Below are 23,097 nucleotides of genomic sequence, written 5' to 3'. Positions count from 1 at the left end.
ACTTCACACCATGCAGCAAACTGAGCCTCTGGTGCTGTGCTGCTGCCCAGGAGCCTCAGTAACGAACCTGCTGCACATCAGGATGTCTGCACTGGCACTGCTCTGAGGGGCTGTGTCTGCAGCCCAGGCACCGGAGTGTTTGATGAATTACACTGTCATATATAATGAAGTCTTCACAGGAAAATTACTGTAGTTTATTTTGAAGCTTAGTCAGAAGGTAGCAACTCTGGAAAGACAGGAAATGCATGTACTGTAACGCATAATTTAGTATATTTTGCATTCCCCTGCACCTTGAAGTGGATCATTCACAACTCACACTTTTGAAAGCTACAAGATATATCTCTCATTCTTGCAGAATTAACCATTTTTGACTTAGCTGCTTTTCCTCCTTGGCTTTTCCTTACCAATTTTGCCTAAACTTTTTTTTCCACAGATTTTGGTCTTCCAAATGGAATCAGTTGCATTTTCTGTCCAGTTTCCCTTGTTTCTTTACCCAAAGTTTGTGAATCTGTGAAACCAAATCACAGCCACATTGTATAAAAAGGCACCTCAACTTTCCTTTATCCCTCACAAACAACCCTCAAAATTTCCATTGAATACCAGTTTAAATCAGAAATAGCAACTTGTATGTAACTCAGAACAAGTCTTCCATTTATAAACAGCACAATTATATGTTTATGAATTTGCAATGTCAAATGCTTTAAGAACACATTGTTGTTCAAAGAGAGTATTAAACTATTTAAATGCTTCTTTGTACTTTTAAATTGTTTTCATCTAGTAAAGATTAAAATATTCTGTTCACATTCAGAAAGATCATGCTGTTTTCCTATAAGTTAGCAAAGGAGAAGTCTTGAGAAATAAGCAATGCAGAAAATAAACATTAATTCAGTATATTTGTTTATATTTGGATTTGTTAGTGACTTAGTAACTTATGCACTAAATATTGTTAGATGAAAGAAAAACAATACCAGCATGTAAAGACCAAACAGGTTTGGCTGGTGAGTTAGGAGTTTACATCCAGGAAAAAAAAAAAAAATCAGTTTATCTTCCAGGATCAATTATGATTATTTGAAATATGTCATCAAGCAGTGCATGCCCAAATGAAGACTTGGGTTATGGAAGACATATATATATGGATTTGTTATGTATACACTTATTTTCTAGTAAAATCAGAGGTTTGTAGACTCGAATCTGCTGATGGGATGATGTGACCCTACCAGCAGCATTTAGCAAGGCATATTAAATCAGATGTGGTCTGAGTGATAAAATCTCAGTAGGATAAATACTTTATACTAGTTTTATACATATAAATGTCAAAACACCGTATATAGGGAGATAAGTCCATGGCAATATAAAAAATGTGTTTCCACTTAAATGTGTGTATCATGCAAATGAAATAATAAGAAATGATGTGGTCTGCTATATTCTTCCCCAAGGATGATATCCCTACTGTGCTTTTGGGACTGAACAGGTAACACGAAGGCTGTCTTTTAACGTGTGAGAGCACAGGCTCCCTGGAAGAAAAGCAGGGCTGGAAGAGATTGACTTTCACCCTTTCTGTTTTAGTGCTTAATGTCTTACTCTGCTGTGCGCTGGTCAGAAGGGTTCTCAGCCCGTGCAGGGACCCTGCAGAGCAGCTGCACAGCGCTCTGCGGGGATGAATGCTTTCGGCAGGCTCGGGTGCAGAGTTCCCACGATAAAACGAGACTCGTGACTGTCCCTCGCCAGGAGTCGGGCAGAGGAGAGCTGCGCTGTGGAGCAGCAAAACCAAACTGGGGTCCGGCGCCGCCGCCGGGACCCGTGAGGGCGGGCGGCGCGCGCTCGGAGCGCTGCTGCGGCCGCCGGGGACACGCGGGGCGACGGGACCGGCTCGGGCAGCGCCGGCGGCCCGGCCCGGCTCCGGCCGGCCGTTCCCAGCGGCAGGCGGCGCGGCCGCTGCCCCGGGTGGCGGGGGAGCCGGGCCGGGCGGACACACGGACACACGGACACAGGGACGCACCGACACAACATGGCGGCGGCGGCGCTGCCCCCGCGCGCCCCCTCCCCGCGCGGGCCGAGGGTCCGCGAGCCGGGGCTCAGGGGGCGGGGACGCCGCCTGGCCCCGCCCCTCCCCGCGCGCGTGCCGCCCCCAGCCCCGCCCCTCCTCGCGCGCGTGGCGGCCCTGCCTTCCGGCGCCCCGCTAGGGAGGGGGTGGAGTGGGCGGGGCCGCGCGCGACCGCGCCGCGTCACGCTCAGCCAACCGGCGGCGCTCGCGCGGGGCCCCGCCCCGGAGGGCGTGGCCGGCGGCGGAGGGGCCGGGGAGGCCCCGCGCGCTCGAGCGGCGGCGGCGCCAGGGCCCCTCCCCGGGGGCGGGGCCGGCCGGGCCCGCGCGCTGCAGGCGCCGCCCCCTCCGCGCTCCCCTCCCCGCCGGCCCCTCAGTAAGTTGGCCGCCTTTTCCCCGGCGAGCCGGGCACTTTCTCGCAGCCGGAGCCGCGGCCGGCGCGGGCAGCGAGCGCGGCCCAGGGCGGGGGGCCCGGCGCGGCCCGGGACGATGCTGCGGCTGGTGTCGCTGAAGTTGGGGCGGCTGTACCGCTACGTGAAGCTGGCGGTGCTGGGCAGCCTGGCGGCGGCGCTGGTGCTGAACACGCACTCGCTGCTGGCCTCGCTGCAGCGCAACGAGCTGTCGGAGCGGCGCTTCCTGCAGCTCAATAAGTGCCCGGCCTGCTGGGGCACCAGCTGGTGCCGCAAGTTCCTGAACGGGCAGCTGCGGCTGGAGAGCTGGGGCCGCCTGCGCCTGCTGGACTTCTTCAACGTGAAGAACGTGTACTTCGCGCGGTACGGGGAGCCCCGCGAGGGCTCCCGCCGCGTCGTGCTGAAGCGCCTGGGCTCGGCGCAGGAGCTCGCCGACATCGACACCAAGATCTGCCGCCGCGCCACCGGCAGGGGCCGCTGCGACCTGCTGCAGGCGCTGCCCGCCACCGAGTTCGCCAGCCTCAACGGCGACGTGCGGCTGCTCACCCCCGGCGCCGTGGAGGGCTGGTCCGACCTGGTGCACTGCCCCTCGCAGCGCCTGCTCGACCGCCTGGTGCGCCGCTACGCCGAGACCAAGGACTCGGGCAGCTTCCTGCTGCGCAACCTGAAGGACTCGGAGCGCATGCAGCTCCTCATCACCCTCGCCTTCAACCCCGAGCCGCTGGTGCTGCAGGTGAGCGCGGCGAGTCCCCCCCGGGACCGCGGCCCCTCCTGTGTGCGGGCGAGGGGCCGCACACCCGGGAGCCCTCGGCGGGGACCCGCGGAGGGACCTGCGGGGCTGCGGTTCCACCTCCGGCCAGGAGGCCTTTCCCTGGCTCGCTCAGACCCACTGGCTCTCTCCCTTCCTCCCTCCCTCAAGGACTGTGTGTGTGTTTTCCCGATGTGCCTTCCTCCTCAGCGCTGTGCCTCCATCCCCATCCTTTGTGCCCGGCTCTGCCTCCATCCCCATCCTTTGTGCCCGGCCTGTGCCGTCGGGTACCATTGGGAGAGCCCCGGGCTGATGCTCTGCTGCTCTTGTGCCTTTCGTACAGCTCAGTGTCAGCGTCTCCCACGGTAAATTATTCCTAGACAGCTATGGGTGTCCGTGGTTAATTTCTTAGTTTGATAGATAGCGGGTAGAGTCTTCACTGCGATGCTCTTGTGGTTTACTTGTCAGGAACTGACTCATATGCTATGTCGTGTTCTTAATAAGAACTTTATATAGTTACTCCCGGTAAAAATTAGAAATAGGTATCTGTAGCCTGAAAATAGGGCGACAAATAAATGAACTGTGTTCCCTTTTCAGCAGTTACGTATTTTGTGCTCTTTAATTAGGAGAACTGGTTGTGTGCACAGACCTGAAATTTTACGTAAAAAAATCCATAGGGAACTTTTACTCTGTGGCACCACCGAGTTGCTGCTATGGCACATCTATTTAGAGGGGGGCTTTGCATTTTGACTCGTAACGCTGTCGATAGAACTCCAAGTGTGCCTTCAGTGTGTAGGTTTGGACTCAGAATTGCTTTGACTAACTTGACTGAGTCCAGTGCATGATTAAAAAAATATTTGCAAATACGTTTGAAAACATGAGTTCATGGTTACTGTTATTAACATCTGTTTCTCTAGTGAGAGGCCAAGAAATGCTTAAAAAGCAGTGCTGCAGGCTTTACCTTCCAGCAGGTTGACCTGTAATTTCTAGAAGATGCATTTATGAACTTACACTACCCAAAACCCATGTTTTTATTTGCCTTCTGCCCTTCAGTCTCTCCAGGTGCAGCTCTTCAGCTTTTTTTTCAGAGTAAGTTTGCAGTTTGCTTCTTGACAGACTTTAGGGTACAGTGTGTCCCTTCCATTTTGCCGAGAAGTTGCTCCCGGGCGCAGTTAGAAAAGAAGCTCCACTTTAGTAAGAAAATAAAAACTGCTTTGCTTTGCTGAGTGTATTTGGAACTTCTTTGCGAATTCATTTGTTGTGGCTGCGTTTCATACAACTTAAATTTCTGGGTTTGAATGCTGGTTTTTAACAGACTGAGCTGAGACCTGCATGGCCAGAAAACAGCTCTGTTACTTCTTCATAATTCGCAGGGGCAACTATTGTTTGCAGACAAAGGGCATGGCACACTCGCAGCATTTACTGGTTTTGGGGTGGATCACAGGCAGTGGGCAGCACTGGCTGATTAAGAACCTTGATTCTTGTCAGCTTCTTGATGAGCTGCAGATGAGCCCTGAGACTGTCAAACAAATCTGTTGAAGAGAAGAAAATCTTTGGTCGTGAACTTAACCAGCACTTTGCTTGCCATTTAGCAAACGTGCTGCTGAGAGCAGAGCAGGTCGAGATGGTGGGAAGTGAGGCAGCCTCTACCAGTGCAGAGTGTGGTAGTGTTGTCTGCCACCTCTTAACAGACCAGAAGTGTTCTGCAGAGTCCTGTAAATTTTGATGAATAGATGTATCTTGGAAAATACTTCTGGGGATCTTCAGGCCACCTTTGTGTGCTGAAACAGCCCTAGTGTATTCTCCAGAAAAGCTGTACTTCACTTCAGCAGTGGTACTCGGGGTTGGAATACCTTCCCTGAGCTGGGAATGAAATACCTGAAATACATGAATCGGAATGAACTCAGGCTCATTCTCTCAGCCTCTCCCTGAGAAACACGTAAGAAATGGGTAATACTGTATTGTGCATCTCTTGCAACAACCAGATGCGAGGTACTCCGGGAGGTGAAGTTACTTTCCAGAACTGATAACTGACTACCAAGGAGGTTGTTTGTATTTATACATAACATGTGTAAAATGCTTTATGGTGCAGTTTCTGCAATAGTGATGAAGGCAGGTATTGCTATGGAATAAGGTTTGTAAGCTCATTCTAAAAATCAGCTGCTTCCAAGAAAGGAAACCTGCATGATGTCATATGAAGAATCAGATTTTAATTTAAAATAAGTAAATTGATCAATAAATTGGGGCATTTAACTGATGCTGTCCTTTTGTCACCAGAAGGCACAAGAGAAAATATTGCTTCTTTTTGCCCTGAGCTTGTTGTGGAACACTACAGTGACTGTTTGAACACTGTTATTTGTAACAGTTTTGCTTTAGAAGTGGAGATAATGTCAAACTCTCCATGTTCAGTGCATTCACAGTCTGTGTTGTTTAACTGTGTTATAGGAGCAGCCAAATGTAAATAGACACTGAATTTAAAGCTTGATCTTTCATTTATAATAGAAAATTCACTGTAGTCATTACTAAAGACAGTAATTTGTGGATTACAAAACTTTTCATCAGAGATTGGAATTTTAGTTTGAAGCCTGTTTGGATTATGGATCGTTCCTAAACTGGTGTTGCTTATGAACTGTTGTCACCACTGACTTAGGGCTTCTCCTGTAGGAATTTTTCAGGTACTGGTTTAACCCATAGCATCATACTGCTGTTCAGGGATCCAGATCAAAAGTGTAAAACTGCACAGTAATCCTAACTCAGTATTTGTATTTTTTATAACTTTCTTGTTGACAGTCTTTGTCCACATCTGTTAAATGGTTGTGTAGGTGTACTCAGGGAAGAATTCAGCCCCTTTTTCCATTTTACTTCATTAAGCAAATGGAAAGACAGCTGCAGTATTGCTTAGTACAGTTTATGTGTTATTTGGGGTATTAAGATATTAATTTTACTTTTGTAGAATCTTCTGAAGTAGTGACTATTTAAATCCTCTCACATTTTTCATCTGAATTTGCATTTGAATGCAAGAACCTATATGCTTAAGGTGTGATTTCTGATAGGTTTGAGTTTTTTCCTGTGTCTTTCCAATAGTTATATTCTGCAATAAAGGTGAATACTTTTTAGTAAAATAAGGTCAGATGTGTAATCAAAATGTGCTACATCTAAACCAGTGTTTCATATAAACGTGAACACCTTATTTGGACAAAAGCAACAACAAAATTTGTTGCTATTTCCTTCAAGTCACTCAATGGAAAACAGTATTTTAAAAAGGAAGCACCTGGAGGACAGGATCTGTGCATGGCATCTGATTTGGAGCTGAGTACGATGACTGTGTGTATCAAACACTTGCAAAGATAGGTTGGCCAAAGTTGCCTTTGGAAGACGTGGCAAAATGTGAAAAATGGGTTGGATTACAGACTGAGTGCAGTGTGAGTGTTGACTCTTTGCAGAATTCACAGAGCCAGTGTGGATGTAAGTGGATTTATCTTCATCGTGTGATTTGTTATAAACCACCCCGCTTCTAGCTTGTCTTGTCAAATAGCTGTAGCGGAGAAACTTTCTTCATTGTTTTAAACACTGATGTCTGTTTAATAGTGGATGTTATTCAGTCTTATGAAGTAACATCATTAATTTTTATCTTCATGGACAAGTAGGAATATAAACTTCCTTGTAATAGAGACAATCAAACTGTGTGCTGCCTGCTGCTGATTTCTGTAGAAGCTAAGGCTGTTGTGCAGTCTCTGACTCTCTTTACAGAAACTGTTCTCTAGACATGCCTTTATTTTTCCCAGAGCCCGTGCCCTGCTCTCTGCCAGCCTGCAGGTGTCCTGTCCGGAGCCACCGGGGCTGTTCCGTCCCGTTTCTCACGGGAGCTGCCGTGCCCTGAGCCATGGGGTGCAACCACACACTGCCCAACACATTGGGCCAGTGGCAGAGTTTTCAGCTTTGTACTTAAACACCAAAAAAACCCAGCAATGCCCCAAATCCAGGGTAAAGCAGAGAATTCCTTGTTCTGGGAGTTGAGGAACTACAATGTAGCTCAAGACTGCTGAAGTTAGAAATTGTTTCTGTGTTTTTCAGTGAAGTGGCTGTGATTCTAAAAACTCACGGTTAGCTGAAAAGAGAGGCCACATCTGTCTTTGCAAAACTGGAACATAGGTTCTGTAAATTGTTGTGGCAAAAGTGCACCTAGAGCTGGGCTTGCAGCACTGAGCCTTGCCTTTGTGCTGGCCGTGCCGTTGGTGTGCAGGATTGGGGGGTGCCCTATGGAAGGGTCGATGTGTTTGCTTTGCTTTCAGTGCTGTGCTTTAGCCCCATCCAGCAGCTCAGCCCTTCCCAGCCGCTCCTTCCCCTCACAGTGGGATGGGGAGATTGGGCACTGGGAGGTTGGGAATTGGAAGATTGGAATTTGGAAGCAAAGGCCTTGGCTCTGTGTAGTCACTGCTCAGAGCTAACCGAAACATCCCTGAGTTACCGGTGTTGTTTCCAGCACAAATCCATACCAGCTACTGTGGAAAAAGTTAACTTGTTCTCTGTCAAAACCAGCACAAAAAGCAAGCTTAAAGTTGCCACAAATACTTACACGTACTGAAGATTTTTTTCAGACTATAAAAGGTATCTGTCAGTTAAATCAGAATGCATTAAGGCTACTTTGTCTAGAACTGTAGCTTTTAACAGCCTGTTTAAATGGAGATCCTTCAAAGAATGATGGTCAACATTTGCACAAGTCTCAAGTACCTTTATTTTTTTGACTCTAAGAAAAATGCCAATACCTATGTGCCAAATAGCAGCATTTCTGCATTTTTAATAGATTTTGTAAATCATGGCCCTTCCTTCAGATATGTTTTTAGCTTTCTGAATGCTTAAGCTTAATGAGTTTATTCTTCTCACGACTTCTGATCATTCTTATTCATTGTAGGGGGAAAAAGCAAAACAAACCAAATGAAGCCAAACAGCTGTATCTCTATTCCCAGTATAATTACTCTGCATGAACAGTCTGTTGCCACATAACCTAAAATTCTTCTGGTTTCCCTTCATGTCATCAGTGGGCTTTCTGTTTGGGTTTGTTACGGGAAGAACAATAATTGACATCTGGTAAACATATATTAAAACATTAACTGTGATCAATTTGAAACAATTTCTTGCACTGAATTCACTCAAAGTAGCAATTTAGCCAAATGTTCCACAGAATCTTTTTGCTGATTCATACATAACTCAGTAAGAAGTAAATGGGCAAATGCTCTTGCTTGGGATTTCTGTTTTGTGTTTTTTATCATACACACTGTTCTGGCCATAGGTTATTTTCTGCAGTCCTATTCAAATACATTATTACAATGCAGAATGTCCATTCAGTTTTAATACTTGGTACCTTTTAAACTTTCTTCATTACTCAGTTTGATGTTTCCGATCCATAATTCTGTAGCCAAATACAAGGAGTAGATTTAAGGCAATTATTTTCACTACCTGACATGTCCTGGCTCATACAGATGTTGGTGTTTTGATATACTGAATTTCCATTGTGCACATTTTTAAAAGAAACAAAATATTTTTTTTGGCTGAGTTAAAATTGAGTGGCCTGGTGTAACAAGAATATTCCACTGATTTGATTGTATTGAAAACTGAGGAATCATTGTTTACAGTGACGTGACTATACATATCAGGCCAGAACTGGCTCATACTTGTCATGTTTGCTAGGTTGTATTTAATGATGTTCCTTAAATTATCAAAACTATTTTTGTCTGTCTTTCTGGTGAAACTTTCCTAGAGTGAAGACATTTAAGAGATATTTAAAATAGTCTAGATGTATTATGATGAACGGCTACCTGAATTTAGAGGCTTCTGGGAAATCACTATACAGACTTCAATAAAAATTCTCCTGAGAAACTGTAACTTTTGCAGTTTTCAGTAGCACAAAAAAAGATTTTTACCCCATGTTTGACATCCTGTAATACCAGTGTCCTTTACTATGGTTCTCGAGGTTAATCATTATCTATTAATTTGTCTGGGAAAATGGCACACTTCTACTGACACTGACAATTGTAACTTCTACAGTTCAAGAGCCATTTCTGAGTGTTTAGAGTTTGTTGCATATTTTTTTCCTATAGCATGTCAGTTAAGTGTGGTGTGTACCTCTTGTTGGCATGAGTTGTATGTAGTAACTGGCTGAAATGTAATCCCAGTGAAAGAAGCAAAGTTTCAGTGGGAACACTGATATTTGGAGTACTCAGTGAGATCACCTCTTCACTCTGTGTGTGGGGGCTACCTATGTGTAACTTCTGTGGGAGTTGTGGGTGAATGCCAGATGGTTTGGTGTATAGCTCAGGACTAAATGTTTTCATTGTACTCACCAGCATTCAGAAATGCATTTGAATGTGGATCTTCCAGAACGAGGATCATCTCCTGACAAAAGGAGGCATCTTCATTTAGACTGTACTTTCTAACCTCCTTTGATCTGAAAAGCATCATTGTAAAATCTGCTCTCCAGCTCTTCGTGGTTCTAGAGCTTTGCCTGTTTGTCTTGGTGACCAATACAGGTGCTCCTTTTGTTTCCTCTGCAGAATCAGCAGTGTTCTGAGAGAAAACTAACTTTCCCTTTGAAGGAAGAGCGTGTTGTTTAAATTCTGCTTGCCATGCTGGTTTGTGCCTGGGCAGACATAGTTTAGTAGCAAGATTTTAGTGAAGGCATCATGAAGAGTGTAATTTTGCCATGAAGTTCTTCAGGATTATAAGGAGAAGTCCCCGCTCTGTTTTGCATGTGTTTTTTGATTTTCATTATGTATGAGGTGTAGCTCCTTGTTTGGGTGGGTATTGTGTGGTTGGTTGTTTTTTTTCCCTCTGAGCTGGAACTTTATGCAGACATTGGAAGTGGCATGGGGCATCCTCTGGAATAGCTTGAAAAATAAAAGAATGTTTTTACTGGTATAGTGGAACAATAGCTCAAAGATGTCAGTTGTTGCTTAAACTGGTTTGACGTTTTTTGGTCTTGATTATTGGGATAAATGATATGCTTGATTATGATAAACTAATATTCTTTTAAGTGTTTAATTCAAGGGGGATTTGTGTTATTGCAGATTACAACAGGCCTTATCAGCTTCAAGCTGGTGAGTCTTCACTGCCTGGTCTAACTCACAACTCTGAACAAAAACCACTGGCACATTTGGGTGCCTTCTCAGCTTGAGACAGATGGAAGTGAGGAAGACAAATGCACTGACAGTGTGTTTTATGCTTCAGTGAAGTGATAAATTCGCTCTGTTAATTCTTAATATTTATTCTGAGACTACAGTGTATTTGTTTTAAAGGCATAAATGCAGTATTATTCTTTCAGGAACAACATGCCCTTTGTCCCTTTGACAGGGTTTATTTAGGATTTTAAGTCTAGCTTAGAGAGATATCTTGAAGGTACACTAATTAGGGCAACTAAAATGTTTTGTGGATGTGTCAGTAGGAATGGAGGTAACAGAATTGTTTTGTCATCTTTGATGTTTTCCATCTTTCTGTTGGATTACACATATTTCTCTGAAGACAGAAAGATGATTTTAATCAGGGGAAACTTACTAAACTACCTGTTTGTAGTTTTTAATATGCACTATTTTATTTTAAAACACTTTAAAAAGTTTGTCTGCGGTTTTCATGGCATTTGTGTGTGCGTTCACAGATAAGATGTGAGTGGGTGCATCAGAATCTGATTCTTTTGTCAGACAGCTGTTTCTGCTTTTGAACAAGAGCTTAGTTTTTATCTTAATTGTCAAATGCACATTTTTAGGTCTTCCAATAGCATAGTCAAGTGCAAAATGATCTAATTAAAAATTTATACTAATAATTTGAGAATTAAAATCTAAAATAATGTTATGCATTGCTCCACAGAAATCACATTTTTGGCAGTACTTAACTAAGCTTTTTTTATCTAGATGCAGATAGTTCATGGAAAACATGTTTATTAACCATAAAAATTGGTGTTTATATCTTACTGGCCTTCAAAGCTTTGATATTTGAAGACAAAACCCCTTCATGTTAGGGGCGGTTTCCTCTTAAAAAGCTGCTTTCAAAACAGAACAGTACACAAAGCTACAAATCGCTGCTTGCAAAGACAAGAGACCTGCACTTCAATTAATATTCTTGTCAAATTCACCAAGTGAACATAAAAACTGCTGAATGAGGCACTTGCACATATTTTTATCCCCTTCTCCGGCTACTGACTCGGGTAATGAAGTGGAGATGTGGCTGTTACGTGCCAGTTGGAAGGGGGCCAAAGCAGAGATGTTGTTTGTACATGTGCAGATGTTGGCAGGATTCCCTGCACTCCTGTTGTCAAAGGATCTTTTTATTGCCACAGTGTTATAAATATATCTGTGTCGCAGCATGGCATGCAGATATTGTGCTGGTAGCATGAAGGGTGTTCCCTTCTGAATAAACCCAACTGCTCCTAGAGCTTCTTGTGTGCAGTGAAATTCAGTGTACACAGAGCAGGGAGCATAATAGATGTGTTTGAAGATCAGTGACTGACACTGCCCTTCGAAAATCAGTTTGAGCTGTTTCATAAATCCCTGCTGCTGCTGGAGAGGAAAACTCCCCTATCTCCTTCCCTCTTCTGCACCTCGTCTCTTCAGGCCTTCTCCTGTCCTTTTACTAGTCCTAGCATGATGTGGTGATGTGGGGAGATGTATCAGGCTCCTGATCCAAGGGAACAGCAGCCCAGCAAGTACCAGCTGCCTCGCTCTCCAAATGATGGGAGGGAGGGGATGGAGTGAGGGCCTGATGGGCTGGGGGAGATGGACACCTCTGCTTCCAGTGGGAGCACATCCTCTGCCAGCTTCAATGCTTGTGGTTGAATCTGTGCTTGGAAAGGGGGGCAGAGTCACAAGCAGGGCAGAACTGGAAAATAGAAAAGGAGAAGAGTGGAAAACAAAAGGAGTGGGGTGGTCCAGAGTCAAACAAAAATATTTAGGCATCATTGAATTGAATGCTGATAAAATGGAGCAACATGAAATGTTATGCACAGTTGGTGAAATCAGCTAAACCTGTGTTCATCAGAAAGTGTGATCAGGTAAATTTTCTCCAGTATAAGATATAAATGTGAGCTTATATGATGTGGGTCAAGTAGTTGGAGTTTGTTCCTTTGTAAATAATTAATTTCATTTGATGGACAACAGCCATTTGCTTCTTGGTTTGTTTTGGTGCAGAACAGAACACAGTAGGGATATGTGTGCTTAAAATATCACTTTGGTAATGTTTATTGATGCCACAGCCATGTTTTTATTACATCAGTCTGTTTAGAATAAATAAGGAATACTGAATTAGCACATCTTTAAATTGTTGGAAGGTTATTTTGCTAAGCACAAAACAAGCAAAAAAACCCACACCAGAGCTCCCTCCATCAAAACCACCTTCATAAATTGCCCTGAAGCTTGCAGATAAACAAGCTTGGAGATGGGATAGTATTCCCTATTGCATAGTAGATTCAGCTGGGGGAGAGAGATTTAGTTCTGCTCAGCTATATGGGATCACAGCTTGAAAATGTCATAGCGGTCTCAAACCTGTCAAATTAGTTCTGCATTATCCTCAGGATTTGTCATGACCTGATCAGCTTATTTGGGTAGATCAGGTGATAAAAGTTGAAGTTCAGACATGAAGGGACCCCAGAATTTTTGAACCGATTCTGTTATTAATGTGGGTTTGGTGTCCTTTGGACCAATCCAGGAAGGTTCTTCTTTGCAATGGTAAACACAGTTACTTACCCAGAAATTGTCTTCTACATTTTTCCACCTGAGAGCAACTGAAGTGAGAAGATCCTGGAAGGAATCCAGTCAACTGGGAAAGATGGAAGGGGCGATGTTGGAGAGAAGGAGGTGCCACTTCGTAAAGTTTTTTCCTTTAGGTTATTAAAAGAATTAGTTTAAGTTAAAAATATCAGATGCAAAGTTCCCTTGGTGGGAAGCATACTTTGATTACTACAACAGATGTGTAACACCAGGAGACAAAGATAGCAGGTGGAATTGTGTATGTGAATGTATATGTGTGTGTATATAGTGCATGGAAAGCTGGATATGGATTGAATATCACTTCAGGTCCTCCAGCTCTCTCCCTTTAGTAGTCCAGCAAGGCCTCTTGCTCACAGAAATGTATTTTGTTGTTTATTCTTTCCCTTCAAACCTTAGAAATATATGGAAATAGTGTTGATGGGTATTGATATGTTTCTCTTCTAAATTTTATTGAGAAGCCTTTTAAAATCTAAGCTGTTTTGTATTAATTGAATCTTTTAAATTTTTTTACATACAGAGTTTTCCATCTGATGAGGGCTGGCCGTTTGCCAAGTACCTGGGAGCATGTGGAAGGATGGTGGCTGTCAATTATGTTGGAGAAGAGCTGTGGAGTTACTTCAATGCACCGTGGGAGAAACGAGTGGATCTGGCCTGGCAATTGATGGAAATAGCTGAGCAGCTGACAAATAATGACTTTGAATTTGCACTCTACCTCCTTGATGTCAGCTTTGACAACTTTGCAGTTGGACCAAGAGATGGCAAAGTTATCATTGTAGATGCAGAAAACGTTCTGGTAGCAGACAAAAGGTTAATCAGGCAAAGTAAGTGTCTTCTTTCACTGCCCTCACCCCCAGTGTCTCACTTTTGTCTCTGCAAGCACAATATTTAATGTATGCCTAGGTGCTAAATGCCTATTTTGTTGGCTTTACAACTGCACTACTAATTAAGAGATTAATTAGCTTTCTTCTGGAAAGCTATTTTTTTTCTTCTTTTCTTCTTTCTTTTTCCATTAGACTACTAATTAACTTGACCACTGTGTCACTTTGATGAGGTGTTGAGCATACCCAGGCACGATTTACATAAACTTTTAAGCTCTGTAAACCTGCAGAAAAGAAGAGGTGGGGGTGGGAGGAGAGAGTTGTGGGCACTGGATGTGTTTGTACAGATGGGTGGACAGACAGACAGGTAAGCTGCCTGACTGTCTTGTCTACCTTAGTTAAAAGACAGGGGTTCCTTTTGTCTTTTCCAGACATCTGTGTGAGGATGGAAGTGTTGTCATTGTATTTTCTGTGAATGACAGGGCAGTGTTAGTGCCTCAGTTCCATGGCCTGCCTTGGGTTCTGCTGTTCCACTTGGTGCTCTGTAAGAATGGAACTGAAGGAATGTTTGGTGCTGTTTCCAAACGGGAATAGAGAACATTCATTCATCTTTCTGTCAGCAGTAAAAGCTCAAAGCAGTGGCAGTGGGAGATGTTTGACAAAGTGGCATTACATAGGTTTATGTTCCTTTTGAGCTTATAAAGAACATGGGACAGACATGAGGGCTGGAGACTCTGAACATGAAACCCTGGGTTCTGCAGAGGGTCATGGCAACAGACCAGGTGATTCCAGTCTGCCTTGGGTGAATTGATTTATTTTTTTTTTTTTAATCTTTGCATATAACCTTTATATGTTGTGCTGCAGAATTAACTTTAAGACTGGTTTTCTATGCACATACATTTCTACAAAAAAGTATGTTTTGGGGTTGTTTGGTTGTTTTTTTAATTGGATTCATTATATGTTCTCAAGGGCCTTAGACTAAAACTATCTGAGCCTACCAAGAAAACCTTTTAATGTATTGGATATTCAGTATATTTACTTTAGAACTTCCTTTTTTTTTTTTCCCCCCTCTTAAAATAATATTACTGACGAGTTTGATTTTTGGAGCATGTTGGAATTGCTTAGTCACAACGATGACCAGATGAACTCTGAAGAAGTTGATGAGCACATAGAATAGGAGCAAGTAGCTTCTTGCAGAAGCTGAATGCTGGAAGTGTCACACTTGCATCTGTTGTCTGTAGTCTCAGAGTAATTTGGCTCTAACTAGGATTTTACTGCCTGATTTGTGATCTAACAATCAAGAACACAGAAAAGAAATGAGGACATGAGAAAGATCTTAGTCTCTGTATAAACTTGACATTTAATACTGATTTCATTAATCCTTTGGAAAGATTCATGAAACAGTCTCTGTCCAGAGTGAGTAAGATGCCTGTTTAGATATTTGAATGTGTGCATTCTGTCCAGCTGCACTGTACAGTTATACTTAAAATACTCTGTGTGGGATATCATATTTGAGTTTGCTAAAGTCCTTTTTCCCATTTTCCTTCGCTGGCTTTTTTTCCCCACTTGGAATTTTTGGTTCATTTTCAAATTTTACATCATATTTTTATAGCTTTATTAGTCCTCTTTCAGTCTGTTGGGTGGTTTTTTTTTTCGGCTCTAGGGTGCCATGAGTGAGAAGAGACTGCCAAGCACAGATTAATTGTTCTTTGTATCTCAAACTTTTAAGAGCAATCTGCAGAACTATGGTACTCCATGATAAGGACCCCTCCTCAAAGCTGGCAGTGGTCTAGAAACTTGGGATGAAAGTTTTCTAACAAGAAGTAGTGAGAGCTCAGGAGATCTCACACTCAGTAACCTTTTTATGTGTTGTTACGGTATAAGGTACTGTGTGTAAATCAGGTTTTAAGTTAAAGCTGGGAAAAGGACACCAAATTTTGCTAACTTTTAAATGTTTATTAAGAAGGGCTTATGCATGTACGTAAATGCCATTTGCTTTGCTGATTTTTTTTCTTCAAAGATTCTAAGTAATACATCTACTTTTTTATATGTAGTTCTTGCTTACTACCCTGTCTAAAGTAAATAGAAGATAAAGTTTCAGAAGTTTAAGGCAATACTTTGCAATGTTTTTTTTTCAGTCTTTGGTAGTGCACTTGCCAGCATTAGTTTCCAGGGCAACTGGAGAAACCAAATCTATGTTGCTAAAATAAATCATGTTGCTTGTTTGTTTTTCTCTCAACTTTGGCTGTGGATTGCTCTCTTGTACTTGCTGATGCTACACTTTTTCCTCTGGGTCTGTGTGAATGTAGATTTCACGTGTTTTGCTGCGCTGCTTTTTTTGCTTCCCTTTCTTTGCTATCTGTTTTACCCTCTTTCTTTCTTCCCCTGATTTTTTGTATTGCCAGGACCATTTCAGCAGAGGGGTGTATCAAACTGTCAGATGCAATTTTAGACTGGAACATTGAAGAGTTTGTCTAAACAAAGTTAGTTTATAGTTTACATATTACAGTGAGCTTTTGATTGCATTCAGACACTCATAGGCTCTTTCCTCCTCTCACTTTTTTTTTACTGTCTGCTTATATTTCACAGACAAACCTGAGAACTGGGACGTGTGGTATGAAAGCAAGTTTGATGACTGTGATAAAGAAGCTTGTCTGTCCTTCTCGAAGGAGATTCTTTGTGCTCGCGTCACCGTGGACCACAATTACTACGCCGTGTGCCAGAACCTTTTATCCAGACACGCCACGTGGCGTGGCACCTCGGGGGGGCTGCTGCACGACCCCCCTGCTGACATTGCCAAAGAGGGGCGGCTGGAGGCCCTGCTGGACGAGTGTGCCAACCCAAAGAGGCGCTACGGCCGCTTCCAGGCGGCCAAGGAACTGCGGGAGCTCCTCGCGCAGCTCACCAACAACCTGAGGTAGTCCACGGGGAAACTCTGTCAACACTGGCCTAAACACTATTGCAAAGACACAGAGCAAATGAAGTTTTGGACTTGTGTATTAAAGAGAGAGAATAAAAAGAAAAACCAACCTAGTTTATCAGTTTTCTAAATACCGTAAAAATAGAATTTTATGGTGTTGTAACGTTCCTTTGCAAACAGACAAGGTACTTACCGAACTAAAACTTGAGCTACTATTGGCTGTCCTCCCTCACTGTTTAAAAGGGAGTAGGTCACAAAAGACTGTGATAGCTTAATTGACAGCTTGTGTGTCAAAGGGTACTTTACATAAAACTGCATTAGTGTCACAGTTCTGTGAAGCTGATGTTCTTACTTGGAAAGTCAAGTTAGACTGGTGGCCTGTTTTAAAGGCCTTTTTCCTGAAATCATCGTCTCATTTTTGTGTTTAAACAAACACCTTGAAGTGGCATTTACATCCAGGTAAATATAGCTGTCTGCATTGTTTCAAACTGAACAGGCTTTCATGTTAATGCTGTGCAGAACATTCCTACTGTGAGTGCAGGATTCCCAAGGTTACTGTCTGATTTTAGGGGGCTTTACACTGTATTTCACTATACTTAGACATTATGGTTTATTTCTTTAAGATCATTATAAACTCAAATGTCCCATGAATTAATATTCATTCAATGTCTTTGGTAGTTCTGCCATTGGAAGTATCACTTAATGCAACTTTGTTCAAAACTTTCCCTTCATGCCAGGATATACACAAATGTTTAGCAGTAAATCATGGTATGAGCAAACTCTTATTTTTAACAGATATAACTTGAGAATGGGAGAAACACTACAATAAAAAGATCTGTATTAATTTAAATTGGGGATAGAAGCTTGCTAAAAATAATAATTCACTAGTCTGGTGTGGTTAAGCATAAACCAAAGAAAATGGTTTTGTTTATTAGTTTCTAAACAAATAGTAAAGAAAAAAATGCCATATTGCAATGGAGTTAGTAATTTTTGAAAATGCAGATTGTGGAGGTCCTTGGTTACTCTCTGAAGAACTTCTAAAACTGTGCACTTATGCTAGAAGAAAACTCTAATTTTAATAATAATGTCAAGAAAGTTAGCAGTTTGTTTTACATCACTCACGGTTCTGTTGAATACAGGAGTAATGGAGTTTACTGAATATTCATCTTTTGGTTTACCAATAAGCTGTACTCACTCTAGGTACCTTTTCTTGAGCTAAGTTGGAGTATTCTCAGTGCAGTTAAAACTGACTTGTTGCGGTTTGTGTAACTATGGAGTTGTTCTCATAAATTACAGTTTTTATAAAAACCTCAGTTACTGCTACAAGAACTCACTTCAAAGCTTGCTCCTCAGTTTTTGGGTTTGCCTTTTTTTTTTTTTTTTTCCCCAACTACTATGCTTCATTTTCCTGAAGTCTTATTCATACAAAGACACTCCTAGGAAATGTATGCATATTACTTCTTGTAACAGTAATGAAGGAAACTTATATTTCTTAAATGCTGTATATCAAACCATACTTTGTGCAAGCTAAACTGAATTCTGAGCAAGGAAGCGTGTGCTGCTTTCAAGAGCAGAGTTAGGGTGCCTCCAGTCCTGCATCAAAAGACTGATGGAACCTGTTACTGCAAGTGCAAGGTTGAGGAGAAATAGCAAACTCACTGACTGGCCCTTCTTCCTCAAGCTCAGAGTGGAGCCATGCAGAGGGGCAGAGTGCTTTTTGATTGCTTAGGCCACTGTGTTTTCAGGCCATGGGTTAATGCTGAACATGGTGGTGGTGCTGCATTGATGGTTGGACTTGATGATCTTAAAGGTCTTTTCCAACTTTAACGATTCTGTGATTAAGGACATTTTAGACTTGGAGATTCTCACTCTTAAGTTATCATTACCTCTGTAGTCCTGATTTGCTCCCAGTCTGTTGTCTTGTTTTCTGAAGCTGGAATTTCCAGTGCAGCTCTTGGTCTTAATTTCTCCCCTCATTTGAGCAGGTTGATGTGCTTGTTCTGGCACAAGCTGTCAGAGCAGGTTCATGTAACTTCTCCTCATAAAACCCACTTAACTGAGGAAAACAGACTAACCCTCAGACTAGGTACTGCTACCCTACCATAGAAGCCTTGACTTACCACTAAAGTTGGTTTTTAAACATCTACCACGTTTCCCAAGGAGCGAGTGGAGTGTGATTGTTAAAGTTGTGAAAGGAACAAACACTGCCAGTGGTGGTCACTGCTCGAGACAGTTATGTGACTGTAAGAATGTTCTGTTACATTTTGTTTGGGGTTTAGCTCCTCCAGAAATGCGTAACTAAAGCTGATTATAAAAGGAATTTGGAACTTCAAGAAACCAAAACAAAACAAGAAACAAAGAAAAAAAAAACCCAACAAAAAACCCACTACAACACAAACACTACAGGGAAAACAGTGTGGAGAGCAATAAATCTTGTTCCATTTGCACCTGTCAGATATTTATTGTACAATAACAGTTTATATTTTTAATCATTGCCCATTATTATTGATGAACATGGTGAAATATTTTTGAATGAGATGTTTGGGGTTTGTATGTGCATTAAAATTGTCCTTTTGTACTGTAAGTTACTGTTTGTTTGGAATATTTTATCAAAGCTGTCTCCCTGTGCCTTTATATTACAAGAAAGTTGTTTCTGCAACTTCTAATGATATTAATAAAGAATACTTTAAGAACCTCATCTCAGATGTTTATTTTCAGATCAGTTAAGTCCTTTAGGGTTGACTCAAGTCCAGGATGCATTAAAATACACATGGAACTGGTTTTTGTAGTGTTCCAGAGTTGCACCATTGTCAGAAGTGATAGATAGCAACTTTTTTTCCCCTCCTCTTTTCCGGCAGATTTGTTTGATCCAAGGTGTGAATGATGTGTCAGGAATCACATGCTGTACACTGCACTGGTGAGCTTCTGCTGGGGGCAGAAGGGCCCTGTGGCTGCTGCGTGTCTGAAGAGTGGGCAGTGATGTCAGGGCAGTGAGGGCTCTGCTGTTGCCACGCTGGAAGTGTGAGAACGTACCTGTTCTGTGTGCTTGGGAATCCAGACCAATTTTAGGAGCGTTAGTGATGACCACTGGTGGAGAACAGGGACTTGCATGTTCAGGTCAGAGCAAGGGAGTTCTGACTTTGAAAGGAGAAGTGTCCAAGGCTGTTTTTTATACTTGGTGAGTTAACTCCAGTCTCCTGAGAGCAGCACTGGGAAGGCAGAACAGGCTGCTGAATACACAGCTTCTGCTCAGGGAGGAAGAGCTGTCCTTTGGGGGCAAGGAGAAGTCAAACAATTTCAGTACACATCTTTCTATTCTGAATGTGATCATTTTGTATATGCTTAACTTTTACTACATGGTCTATCTTTTGATGTTATCAGCGGAGGCTTAGTGTATGCATTTAATGTGTCCTTGGTATAATGCTCTGTATCTCTTTAAAGAAATGGCATTTATATTTTGAAAATATACTGCATTTTTATTTTGTGTTGGTTTTTTTCCTCCAAAAGTAGTTCTGAAACCCCTCAAAATAGTTGAGCAGCTGATTTCATTGCTGGCAACCATTAATGCAGTTAAATTTTGACTTGAAAGTTCTCAGGTTCTTTGGTTTTCAGGCCAGGGTAGGAACTTCTGGTTTTCTGTAAAATGTAGCAGTTCTCAGTGTGCAGCTGTGTCACCTGGACCTTTTTTTTTCCTGACAAGAAAACTTGTTTTCTCGTATTGTGGGGATTTTTGGCAGTTTCACATATTAAATTTGCTTACTGTGACAAATTAACTTGCATCTTCCTAGTGGGAAGAAGGGCCTATGGAAAGACAATGATCCAAATTCTGAGGGGGAAAAAATTGGGGGAATATTACTGGGAAAGGGAATGTGGGGAATGAAGGGAAACTTTCTGACTTCAGTGTCTCACAGTAGAAAATTACCAATAACGGGCTTAATTTCAGTTCTTGTATAATATCAGGAGCAGTTCTAATTGTGGATTTAGATACTTAGATATTTAAGATACTGTATGTTGAGATGATTGAGCTTAGCATACTCGTGCTTGCTCTCCTAAGGGTAAATTTAGACTCTGGCACAAAGCAGATGTAGTTGTCACCAGCTTTTAGGAGTTACTCTGTTATTGACAGCCAGCACACACTTGGTGAGTGCACAAAGTTACAGGAGTATGGCAGAGCATACTTTGGGTCTTAGTTTCTTGAAACGTTTCCTGCTCATGTGGTTCTATTATGAATCACTGTACTTTAAAAGAAGTCTCATTTAATTTGCTCCCTGTTTTATAAAAGCAGCACATGTGAACACCTGGCAGCTGTCAATTTGCTTTACAGGAAGATGGGACTTGAGAAAGGATGTGAAAACATTCCTTTCTCAGAACACCTCCTTACATTCTTTGCCTTAGATGCCTTTGATTGTGTTTATTTTTGTTGGTGGTGATGTTTTGTTTAAAAACTTCCTAGTTTACAAAGGAGCAGAACTTGTCAGGGAGGATAAACCCAGTTTAACAGCTGTTTACCTTCCTGTCCTTCTCAGCTGTGCATGTTGATGCAGTTCTCTTTTGCAGATACTGTCAGCTACAATATTTTCCTCATTCTTTTTCTAATTACTCAGAATATTGTACATTTTTCCCCCACAGATATTATAAAAATTTTGTATTAGAATTTGTTAACAACTTTCTTAAAAGAGGTGGTATTTTGTCTCTGCCAAATAGTAAAATTATGAATACATATGTTATTAAATTATGCTTCTCTTTGATCTTTATATATCCTGGTTATTTTCAGTATAATTCAGCACTATCATGGTATAAATAGACTGAATTTGCTTTCTGCTAACATGGCCTTTTTTTCTTAATAATTAATTGGCCACTGCAATAGAAGTATTGGGGTCATCTCATTCACCGTTCCTTTCAGGAGCACTGTCAGTCTGTTTATGCTCAATTACCAGTTCAGATTTGTGTCTATCTGATAGGGCTGGAAGGACACTTGGTGTGCAATGTGGGTAAGACCTTCTGGTTTAGTTTTGTCTGCAAAGAAACTGGTTCATGTGCATCAACGCTGCTCTGCAACCAAATCAACAGCTGGAAGTGGGAATGGGCTTGAGAAATTAATTTCAAATCTACTTTGCTTCTCCCAAACATGGTTAATGTAAACCCAGACTCTGATAGCTAAAGCTGTTCTTCACTGGGCAGAATGAGGATCCTGCATTTCCTGAGATTCCTCTAAGTTTATGTATCATTTATCTATTAGTTTTTCCTGATGTCATAATCAAATTTTATATATATATATATATATTCTATCAAAGGTATATACATCTATATACTTTATATCTGTATTTGGCATAAGCTGCTGTTGCAGAATTTGGATTGGATTTCAGGTTCTCAACTGCTGATGTTTTACTCAGTGGAAGTATTTTACTTGTGAAAAGTCAGGCAACCTCATTTCCCTGCCTTGTCTTTGCCTGTGTGACTTCGTTCATCAGATCTGATGTGTAAGAACCTAAAACCTGATCTCATAGTGGTGTTAATCTGTAACCTGTTCTATTGTTTAGAACAAATAATGACCCTCCTGTTCTTACTTTAAGCCATTCTTCAGTTTTTTGTTCTGCAGTGTGGTCACTGAGTTGACATGCCGCTGTTGTGTTTATATTTGGTGCCTTACTGACCAAGGAACTGTGGTTTCTGATTGTTCTAGACTTGACTGTCTGCTGAAGATACCTGTGAGACTGACAAATCTACAGAAGATCTTTTGATCACTTGTAATCACCATGCTGTGGTCGTATTAAGAGTCTTTTGATGTAACACAGAAATGTGTTACAGTAAGTGTCTATTAAAAAGCAATTTCTAATGCAGTTTTAAATTAGTATTGAAAATACTTCTCAAGTCACTTCTTTTACAGCTTTGTTGTGGATCCCCTACAGATGGTGTGTATGGGGAAGAAGGTGCTGCCCAGTCCAAACATGGTACCTTCTTAAATCCATCTGTTTCTGTGATGTGTGCTGTCTCTGTAAAAATGCTCGGGAGAAATGCCACTTGGAGGTGGCATCAGTACTGTGGTATCTGGGTGATAAATGGTTTTGAAGTGCATACAGTGATTTAGGAAGTATTGCAATAAGCTGAACATAACTGGTTAGGTTAGAGAAAGTGGGTTAATTAACAATATGGTAAAGCAATGGGTTTTAAGTTAAACTCTCCCTTCACATGCATTGCAGGAAGAGCAAACCATGTTTAAAATAACCCACACATTGGAAAGTCATCCAGAGAGGAGAGCTTTTGTTCCCATGAGCTACATGTGGTAATTGCATGTGGTGTACAATGATATGGACACACTGAATTGCAGGAAGAGCAGGTTCTGGGGGGGCCAGGATCTGTTTTCAAGATTTATTTGTCCTTAATATGTAGCAAAAAGAAAAGGTGTAT

The 23,097-nt window shown here is 42.1% G+C and overlaps 1 protein-coding gene across 1 annotated transcript; it reads left to right on the top strand.

Annotated features, from left to right (window-relative positions):
• Positions 1-2,530: 2,530 nt before the first annotated feature.
• Positions 2,531-19,387, top strand: DIPK2A (divergent protein kinase domain 2A). Its single transcript, XM_050308285.1, has 3 exons — positions 2,531-3,184; positions 13,469-13,772; positions 16,359-19,387. The coding sequence occupies exons 1-3, from the start codon at positions 2,531-2,533 to the stop codon at positions 16,688-16,690; spliced, it is 1,290 nt and encodes a 429-aa protein (XP_050164242.1). The 3' UTR covers positions 16,691-19,387.
• The last annotated feature ends 3,710 nt before the right edge of the window (positions 19,388-23,097 follow it).

This window comes from Myiozetetes cayanensis, unplaced genomic scaffold, assembly GCF_022539395.1.
Source record: "Myiozetetes cayanensis isolate MyiCay16 unplaced genomic scaffold, myiCay2020 scf13, whole genome shotgun sequence".
In the NCBI taxonomy this organism is placed as follows: domain Eukaryota; kingdom Metazoa; phylum Chordata; class Aves; order Passeriformes; family Tyrannidae; genus Myiozetetes; species Myiozetetes cayanensis.
This window is presented reverse-complemented; position numbering and strand designations above follow the sequence as displayed.

Coding starts and splice junctions, on each gene's coding strand:
- DIPK2A (XM_050308285.1), top strand. CDS start 2,531: ATGCTGCGGCTGGTGTCGCTGAAGTTGGGGCGGCTGTACCGCTACGTG. Junction 3,185..13,468: donor CCGAGCCGCTGGTGCTGCAG/GTGAGCGCGGCG, acceptor TTTTACATACAG/AGTTTTCCATCTGATGAGGG. Junction 13,773..16,358: donor CAAAAGGTTAATCAGGCAAA/GTAAGTGTCTTC, acceptor TATATTTCACAG/ACAAACCTGAGAACTGGGAC.